At 38.6% G+C, this 10331-nt stretch overlaps 1 protein-coding gene across 3 annotated transcripts; it reads left to right on the top strand.

Moving 5' to 3' along the window:
- Positions 1-3454: 3454 nt before the first annotated feature.
- On the top strand, positions 3455-9365 carry LOC120432704 (probable ATP-dependent RNA helicase DHX58). Of its 3 annotated transcripts, none has more exons than XM_039611641.1 (13): positions 3455-3574; positions 4743-4865; positions 4980-5209; positions 5322-5526; positions 5602-5792; positions 5881-5994; positions 6965-7097; positions 7219-7404; positions 7495-7745; positions 7856-8167; positions 8252-8439; positions 8527-8620; positions 8706-9365. In XM_039611641.1, the coding sequence occupies exons 3-13, from the start codon at positions 5033-5035 to the stop codon at positions 8892-8894; spliced, it is 2040 nt and encodes a 679-aa protein (XP_039467575.1). In that variant the 5' UTR covers positions 3455-3574; positions 4743-4865; positions 4980-5032; the 3' UTR covers positions 8895-9365. The 3 variants fall into 3 exon arrangements, with proteins under 3 accessions (XP_039467575.1, XP_039467576.1, XP_039467574.1); XM_039611642.1 differs by having other exon boundaries at positions 3463-3574; positions 4761-4865; XM_039611640.1 differs by lacking the exon at positions 3455-3574 and having other exon boundaries at positions 4528-4865.
- The last annotated feature ends 966 nt before the right edge of the window (positions 9366-10331 follow it).

Raw genomic sequence — 10331 nt, 5'->3', positions numbered from 1 at the left:
AATTCAAATTATTACTGATTGTCTGCAGCTCTCTTGACTTATTTGCAACACCAGTGCTGGCTTTAGCCGTAAATATTCTTTATACATCTTTGTTTGACTCACTCCTAATGTCTCTGAACTAGACATCTGTCAAATCTGTCATTTTTCTGCAGAAGAAGTGTAAAATGATCCATCAAATGCCTTATTTCCTCTGAGTGCACACAGAGCCCTAAGACAGAAAGCCTGGCTATGTCAAACTTGCTTCATAAGCTGCTCTGCTCAGAATTTCAGAGTTCACTGCTGTACAAAGTTGAATTTATAACCCAGTGTCCACTTCTGTTGTACAATATACATATGGACACAGCAAAAGTTTTGAACTCTATTTGTAGACAGACAGAGACCACACCAAAGGCTAAAGTGATGATCCTGGTAAAAGTGGTACATAAAAAGCTCAAATCTGACAGGATAAAGAAATCAGACACTGATATCTGTTAAAACACAGTTTTCAAACTTCTCTAGCTGAAGATGATGACAAGTTATTTTTTAATGCAATCTATAATTTAGGTTTGTCTTGTTGGCCAATCCTGAAGAAAAGAGTTTGAGAGCAAAGAGCTGGACCAAGTCAGTGGAGAGACCAATAAGCAGTGTTGGGTAAGTTACTTTAAATTAGTAACTTAGTTACATTACTAGTTACTTCTCTAAAAAAGTAACTCAGTTACTTCAAGTTACTCGTTACTTTCAAAGTAACTAGTTACTAGGGAAAGTAACTTTGGTTTTACTCAGAATTCTCTTGTTAATGTGTTGCTTCCGTAACTGGATACCCAGCCAGACTGCCAGTCTTCTATCTTGCTTACTTGCCACAAGTGCACTGTGCCACCTACCAACAGAAAGGAAAAAATAATGTGCACATTTCCACGAGAGAAATCCCACGCCTGGACCGTCGTTGACCGCCGCCATGATTCTAGCCTGCTTTTTACATCCAACACAAAAACTGCAGTCGTGGTGCTTTTGATTGTACTCAGAACTTGGAAATTCTGCCTTCTGAATAGGAAGATGTAGGTAACACCAGACTGCAGATGAGCTGCATACAGAGCTGGACTGGGACAAAACAATCGTCCCGGGCATTTTGACTAAAGCCTTTGAATGAAAACAAACACTGTTGTGACAGTGATGTACACTGTTCTGATGGTATATATGTATCAATCTATCAATTGTTTGTTGTAAGACTCAGATAATTATTTTTTTTTTAAAGCGAGACATTTTAAATGAGAATAATAAAGAAAAGTATTTCCTTGTGCCCCCTTTCCCTGTTAATGCCCTACCTGCCCCCTGGCAACACTTTGCTAGATCCACCCCTGCACAGTTACCAGCTGTCAGCTACTTAGAAAAGGATCCTGGTGTTATTTGTCTCTCAGAAACAGTTCATAACTTCCCTTCAACTCATTCATGTCACCTAAAAGGTAAACCTGTTTCTCCATCAGCTGTTCAGCTCTGATGATTCAGTAAGGACATCTCCTGGTTTCATCTTCATGTTTCCCTCTCACCAGATAACCAAACTGATATCATGACCAGCAGCTTTTACAGCTGTGGCTCCAGCAAACATCAGCTGATACTAGAAATTAATATTAAATAAATTCTAACAACAGCTGATCAAGCTTAAACGTGCTGCTGTTGTTTAACGCGACATCCGCTGGTTTCCTCTTTCTGGCGCAAAGTGGGCGATAAATAAACAAGAGAGAAAAGCCAATCAGCTGATCATTGATCAGTTTCGTGATTGAAGTAGAAACAGGAGAGAATGAGAGAAGAAGAGGCAGCTGTGCAGCTTCAGCTTTGTGTCTTTTTCATTGTAGCTGAAGTCCGGGACCAACTGTGTTCCTTTTCACCTCAGTACGAAACGCGTAATATTTTCTCTGAATACCAGACGATTCTGTTTTTTTACGGACGGTTGGAAACTCTAATAATTAACCGTATGAACAAAATAAAGTTCAACATCAGTAACATAGCACCCACCCAGCTGTATAGAAACTCCGTCATGCTAGCTAGCACGCAGTACGAAAATGTCAGCATACCGAAAATAAACTCCACCTAAACTTGGTTTATATCTGACTCGATAGACTGCAGGTCATAACTTCTTACCTGAAGTTCAGTTCACCTGACACGCGGACCGGCGGACGCTTCGGTCTCTCCTCTTGCCTCCCTTTTCCTTCATCCACCTGCTGGCCTCCACCACTTGCTAATGTTATTGAATCTGTGGAAGCTCCGCGATATCCACCACACGGCGTAACGAGTAACGAGCCTATCTAAATCCCAGTAACGAGTAACGCGTTCCTGGTTTTGGCATAATAACTAGTTACCGTGCTCGTTACCACAATAATAACGTAGTTACTGTAACGCGTTACTTAATAACGCGTTAGTCCCAACACTGCCAATAAGAAGCATTTCTTTGTGTTACTGGTGCAGACGTCAGAGCTTTTCATCTGCACAGCACGGCTCTTATACAATGCTCTGACTAACAAGGAGGTATTAAGACATGTTGTGCTCTCAGGTCAGTGAACGTCAACATTTCTAACATTTTGGGAACTGGGCGCCTGGATGTAGAATCAGATGTAGTAATTTAAACAGGGCACAGTCTTTAATACTGTGTTTGATAATAATAATAATAATAATAATAATAATAATACTATAATTTAATAATACTTTAAATACTAGTGTCAATTTGGGCTGCACGATTCGTTGACATAATCGATGACGTCGACTATAAAAATTTGTAGATGCAGAATTTTACTGTCGACTTGTCATACTAATACTAATACATATGTTTTTGTAATACACAGTATATACACTGCAGTACACTACAGGAAGATTGCGGTCAAGTGAGCCCTGGCTTGCGAAGTCACAGTCAAGCTCGCTGCAACGCCAGCCGTACCTATACAATCCTGTTGCACTTTTCATACACATATTACGGTACGGGTGCCGACTGGCTTAGAAACACGAGCGTCTTCTGAATACTTGCATTTTTCACTATTTTACTTCTTAATCCACTTCGAGTTTTTAAATATTAGCTATATATATATATTTATATATGACATACATTAATTTATAATTATTACAGTACACGTTGAAAATAATAAAACAAATTACAAATCCGGCAAGAGTTGACAGTACCTTTCCAAAGCATTGTCTTCTCACTATACTGTGCATTTTTGTTCAACCTGACCTCATCCCCAACTAAATAAAACTGCTGTACTGTATTTTTGATATTGTGTATTTTTTAAATTTTATAACAAGAAAATTGTTAAAGGTGATGCGAATATTTCACTGGATTCTTACTCTGGATCAACCTCACTTTTCACCCTCCGCCTCACAGCCCAATGAACTGTACGGTCTCAGAGAAAATAACAGTACGGTACTTTGAATATTTTCAGAAGTGTTGCTAAGCCAGTCGGCACCCGTACCGTAATATGCGGAAGAAAAGTGCAACAGGATTGTAGGTGCGGCTGGGGGTGCGGCTAGCTTGACCTGACTTCGCGTGTGAGGGCTCACTTGAACGCAGTTACAGGAAGTACCCTGGAGCTGTGACGTCAACTCTGAATGGGTCAGTTTGAGAGTTTGAGTTGACCGTGTTTATGTTAATGCTTGTACAGTGATATTTATGTTCATGTTTGTCCAGCAATGTTTATGTTAGCTTACCGGTCGGAAACCTCTCAGGATATGCTAGCTAATCACCTGGGCAGGTGAGGTACTGGACCCTAGAACAGGAGGTTTGCCTACAGGAAGAGTTATTGAAATACTCGTTGACTAATCCAAAAAAAAATAAATAAAAAAATAAAAAAATGGAAGATTAGTCTTCTGTTGCAGCCCTAGTGCAAATAGGCCCATAGTTAGGGATTGTGTTGTTCTTATGTAAATGCACAGGAATAGGATAACCTACAATAAAAAGCTATCCTATTCTATTCTATTCTATTCTAAAGAAGTCTGTCTTACTGCCCGAACAAAAGAGAAATAAATATATAAATATTACTGCCCCCCCCCCCAATAAAAAACATCATGACGTTCTCACAATTGAGACCCCTGTAAGGGAGGAAAGGGGTTTTTCTTTTGCAATCAACTGGAGTTTGTGAGCCTATTTTCATTTAGAAAATGCAATTTAACCATTTTGCAGCTGGAAGTTTGCATGAACCCAGTCCACGCCCATTGTCTCATCCCCTTTGCATGTTGTTGTAAAGAGTTCTTCACTTTCCTCTCAAGTCCAGCACAGAAGTAAATGATAAAATTATCTCCTGCTGTAACATGAACCTTAACCATCGTAGACACTTTATATCATCAAAAAGATGAATTTACATGAACTCTTTTAGTCATTTTACAGTGCACTTAGATGTAATACTACAAATAGGTTTACAAAAATATGATATTGTGCATACATTGATTATCTCAAATTTAGATGTTTCATTTGAGCTCAGTCTTTAGAAAATGCCATTGTCTACTAACAGATGAAATCTTCTTTTTTTATGGTTTAGATCTATAAACATTTAGACTACATTCTAAAGATGACGGATTTGACTGTAACACAATGAAATGAAACTGAAACCAAATACTGCTGAAGCTCTTGTCCTGCCAGAGGGTAGAGATCAAGTTACGTGAGCTGTTACATCAGGAAAGCAAAACTAAAAACAATAGGCAGAGCGAGTTAAGAGTAGATATTTTAGTGATCACCTTCTGTTCATCCAGAGACTCCCTCATGAGGGCCAACTGTATGATTTCAGATAAGTTTCATTTTCCAGTTTCCACGTGACACAGGCAGTCCAAACAAAATTGAAAACATCACCAGCTTGCGACTGTCTTGTACTGCTGAACAAGAGACAAAACTACACAGAGCTTCGTCTCCGGTGAGTTCAAAAGGCTGACTGTCTTTCTGTTTGTTTTGTCTCGAACTTTGCTCCAGCAGACTTTTAAGGCTAAGAGTTTGAAGTCACAACTGGGTGTCCATTTCTCTTCTACAGTATCTGTATTCTATGCCACTCAAAAATATTACTGAACAAAAAGACACTGCGAAATGGCAGATTTTGGACTGCATACCTACCAGCAGGAAGTGGTTGAAAGGGCTCTTAAAGGAGAGAACATCATAATATGGTTACCGACGGGAGGTGGAAAGACCCGCGCTGCAGTGTATGTGGCCAAAAAACACCTGGAGACCACACCAAATGCTAAAGTGATGGTCCTCGTAAACAAGGTACCTAAAATAGAAAGAGGGGATTTAATTTTTGAGACAATAAAAACTATTATACACCTGCTGTGACTTAAGGTTACTAAATCTAATGTTTTTGATGTGCTCTATAATTCAGGTTCATCTTGTTGATCAACACTACAACAAAGAGTTTGAGCCTTACCTGGGTCATACCTTCATTATTAAGAAAGTCAGTGGAGAGAATAAGGAAAAGGACTTTTTTGGTTTAGTGGTGCAAGACTCAGATGTGGTCATCTGCACAGCACAGATCTTGTACAACGCTCTGATTAACAAGGAGGAAGCAAGACATGTCGAGCTCTCAGGTGAGTCAAAGTGAGCTTAAACATTTCTGATTATGCTGTTATGCTGAAATGAACTGACTTGAGGATTTTCTACAGATATTACTCTGCTGATAATTGATGAGTGCCACCATACTCAAAAGGAGGAAGCCTACAACAAAGTAATGAGACTCTATGTGGAGAAAAAGTTGAAGGGAGAAAAACCACTGCCACAGATCTTGGGCCTCACAGCATCCCCAGGAACAGGAGGCGCAAAGACCCTGGACAAGGCTGTGGAGCATGTACTAGAGGTCAGGGATTCATTTTTCATTTGAGCTTTTTATATAATTTATCTCTATTTAATCAGCTGGCTTTGCTTGAAAATGCTCCTCCTTTCAGATTTGTGCCAACTTGGACTCAGCCATAGTTTCAGCTAAAGAATATGCTTCTGAACTGAAGGAAGTGGTGCCCAGGCCCAGAAAAATCTTCAAAATTGTGAAAGAAAGACTTCAAGTAAGCATATTTTTTAGACCTGTTTTCATTTCAATAAGAGCATTTATTTGAAATGCAAAAATTACAATTTTCTTGTATTTATAAAAACACAACACGTTGTTGTTGTTGTTGTTGTGACAGTAGCACTAGAAGCAGTTTTTCATTTGCTGTAGTAAAAAAGAAATTACCAGATATGGGATAAATATTTCTTATCTTTCTTTAAAGTTTGTTTTTCCCTTATTATCTTTGTTTCTATTCCCATTCCTAACTTTATTCTATGGTGTCATCAGCTCTTGGCATGAAACACAAACAGAGCACTTGTTAACCTTGTTGATCTTATATGAAAATTGCAAGACTAACTCTAAATTCGAATGTTTTTGTATGTATTCTTTACTTGCTCATTTAGAAAAAATGATGGTAACATTTTGTAATGCACTTTTAAAGAAAAAAAAAAAGAAATAATCTATCAGATCTTCCGGTGATTTAGTGACAGAATTTTAATACTTTCCCTTTCTTTGTGAAATAATTCACTGTGCTGCTTGTAAACCTGTTTGTGTTTTTGACTGCTCACATGTTGCCAACAACATGCCTTTCACATGAAAATGCTTTTAGATACACTGGGAAACTCAGGTTTGACTTAACGGCCTGTTTAACACATTTGCTTTACCACTGACGTTACAGTTAGTGAAGCCAGTTAAGGTATCGTGGATATGCTGAACTTGCATTGTAGCAGAGACCCCCAGCTATCACACACATATTAAGTTTAGATATCTTAAACAAATCATGGAAAAATGCTAAACTAAGAAGCAAATGCAAATTTTAATATATAATATATAATAAATAATAACCCTGTAGTAAACATTTTTTTATTTTTAATGTAATATTATGTTATTGGTCCCAGAGGTATCATACAAATGTTGGCCTCAGGACAACAACCACTTGTCGAAAAACAGTATCTGCTAGTAAACACAAACACGTGTTTTTCTTTGAGGATCCGTTTGGTGATCATCTGATATCGATGATGAACATCATCCACAGTCGCATGGGCCTTCCTCCAGACTTCAGACTTAAAGAGTGTGGAACACAAGAATATGAGGCAGATGTGGTGAATCTAGAGCAACGAGGTACAGACTTAGTTTTTTATCTTGTAATGTGATTTGTTTTGAGTATATTTTTTCATAGAATTAGAGTAAGTAAATCTTTAGATGAAACAATGTTTCTGCTTACATCTGTCTCTTTGACCAGGCGTACAGGAGAAAAACAGACCGCTTGCACAATATGCGTTACACCTAAGGCAATATAATGATGCCCTCCTCATCAATGACACCTTACGGATGATTGATGCTTATCGCTCCTTAGAGGAGTATTACTCCAAAAAGAGAACCAATCCCATTGATGAGACAGACACCTTCCTGTTGGAACTTTTTGAAGGTGAGAGTCCTCATATCTTCATTATAATCCACATTTTCATGGTTTCAGCAAATATAACCATCACTTGCATCACTATTTTGTGGCACACAGAGAATCAGGTGGAGCTAAGGAACCTTGCTAGGGATTCTCGCTTTGAGAACCCAAAGATGGATGAACTTCAGAGCACTCTGTTAGAACAGTTTAGGTCAGGTGTCCCATCAAGGGCAATCATCTTCAGTAAAACTCGCAAAAGCATCCACTGCCTGAAAGACTGGGTCCTCACAAACAGGGCATTGCAGGAAGCTGGCATCAAGGCAGACATCCTCACTGGTGCTGGTAATGGCATCACCTACATGACACAGGTATGGTGATATACAGTCTTCGCCTATAAGCTTTGAGTCAGTCACATTCAGTAACATCTCTATGGACATTTCTGCATGTTTCTATGCTTTTATTTGCATATTTCTTATAGAATGAACAGGCAGAAATAATCAAGAATTTCCGTATGGGTTCTCTGAACCTCCTGATCTCCACCAGTGTGGCCGAAGAAGGTCTTGATATACCTGAATGCAACCTGGTGGTGCGCTACGGACTCCTTACAAATGAGATCGCCCAGCAGCAGGCCAGTGGACGTGCACGAGCAAGAAACGCTCAGTATGCCTTCGTAGCCCAAGCAGGCGGGCGTGAAGATCGCCGAGAGCGCATCAATGAATATCTGGAAGAGCTGACTGGACAAGCCATTGGCCGTGTGCAAACCATGACCCCTCAAGAGTTTTGCTCAAAGGTGAGCGTGTATACTCTACCAGTCCTTAATGAATTTCACAGCCCCGTGGTATTAACATCATCTTCCATTCTTCCTTGTCTCCAGATTACTCAGCTTCAAGAGATGGCAGTCACTTGCACCAAAATTGAACTGAAGCGCCAAGCAGAGAAGAGGAGTCGTAACACTGCTTCCAGTTTCCAGCTCTCGTGTCGAGGCTGTTTTACCCCTGTGGCTTCTGGCAGTGACATCAAGCTAGTTGAGAACATGTACATCAACGTCAACCCTGCCTTTAAGTGAGTTAAATATGTTCTGATCTAAGAGTTAAAGCAAAAGCATGTTGGTTACAAAGTGAAATATCTTTTCTTTTTGTTTGTCCTCAGGAATCACTACAATGTTGGAGACAAACCGACTCTAGACAGAAGCTTTAAGGACTGGGAGCCTGGGTGTAAAATCAGTTGTAAAAAATGCAACAAGGTACCCTCTTCAAATAAAAACAAAACACAATGTTACGTTCATGCTCGTGTTGGATTCTGAGTGTTGTTCTTGTGTAAATTCACAGAAATGGGGAAATGAAATAAAGTACAAGAAGTGTGCCATAATGCCAAATCTAGCCATTAAGAACTTTGCTCTGGAGAGCCCTGGTCAAGAGTGGCCACCAGTGAAGAAGTGGAAAGATGTACCTTTCACTGTTGAGGACTTCAACTTTAAAGAGTACTGCCAGGAAAATAACCCTGACTTGCTTGATTAAGACATCATTAAGAGAGCTCTGTGTGGGTTTTCCTATTCTCGAATTTCTGTTCACAGATTTGCTCCACAGATGTTAAATCTTTGTTCTGCGAGCCCTGCGTGCCAAAACCTTTAATGCACCAATCATGCTTGTATTATTTGCATTTGTTTTGTACATAGAGTATTTCCTCATTTACATCTCAAGTCAAGTACAGAAGCAAAGAACATGAACCATCATGAGCATTTGACATGTCATTAAGAAAAGATTAATTTTACATGAACTTTTAGCTATTTTACATTTAATTTAGGTGTAATATTATCAATGTGTGTTTGAATTATGTAAGTGGGAGTACAGTGACCATCTGAAATTTATATAAATGCTTTGCCTAATGTTAAGAAATTGTCTAAAAGTCTAAATCATTTTGTGTGTTTAATATTAATTAATGTTACATTAATTAATATCAAATAAAATCAGACATGTCTTTTGAAATGATTAATTTTGACTTTATTAGCCAGTAGGTGTCACTGTTGGATAGCCAATGTTCACAATCTGCAAAATGTTACAGTTCTCATCTGCCCTCATTACTGCTAACAAATGGTGTGACTAAAGCCAGGATTGAAGCTTTCCATGTGGATTTTCACACTAAAAAATTGTCCTCTATGGCCCGAGGCTCCGATGTAATGGAAGTGAGTCTGAATACACAGATGAAGTAAAGATAAGGCTGAGAAAGAATGAATGTGTGACTCTACTCACAGTCAAACCTGTCAAAACCCTTGAGCAAGGCATTCAATCCCCAAATCAGTGAAGTTTCTCATTAGCGACAACATCGAGATGGTATAGTCTCCTGATGTATGTGTGGAGTATCTGTAAAAGAAATATCAGAATCAGAATACTTTATTGATCCCTAGGGGAAATTATTTTTCGTTACAGTGCTCCATCATAAACAAACATTAACAAAGACAAACAATACACTAACTAAGAATAGCACAATATGTACAGGCATATATATACATAAAAGTCACTTTTATAATAAGTGCACTCAGTAGCAAAGCAAATACTGTGCACTCTTTTCAGTCAACTCATATACAAGAAAAGATGCTTTTTATATCTATAAGTAAAAGCGTTACATGAAAAGGTGGTACTTAAAAACACTGTCCTCAAAGACCGTCTGTTTACATATTTAAACTTTAACCTGAATGCTGCCATGAAATGTTTTGACTGTTTCAGATCACCATGCTTCTTCTGCATCGCTAGATCAATATGTGGTTATGCATTTCAGCTCGGATCATTTAACATCAAATAAACAGGGGAAGTGATTTATTATACTTGCAAATTTTCATTTAAACATACAGAATTCAAAAAATACATTTAGTTGCATAATGTCTTTACCGGTTTTTCAGAACCCTCACATTTTGGCAGCACTCATAATGCAGACCTAGACAGCAAGACTTGGAGTTT

This window comes from Oreochromis aureus, linkage group 4 (genome assembly GCF_013358895.1).
Source record: "Oreochromis aureus strain Israel breed Guangdong linkage group 4, ZZ_aureus, whole genome shotgun sequence".
NCBI classification, from domain to species: domain Eukaryota; kingdom Metazoa; phylum Chordata; class Actinopteri; order Cichliformes; family Cichlidae; genus Oreochromis; species Oreochromis aureus.
The sequence above is the reverse complement of the archived record's forward strand: the minus strand, read 5'-3'. Positions and strand labels throughout refer to the sequence as shown.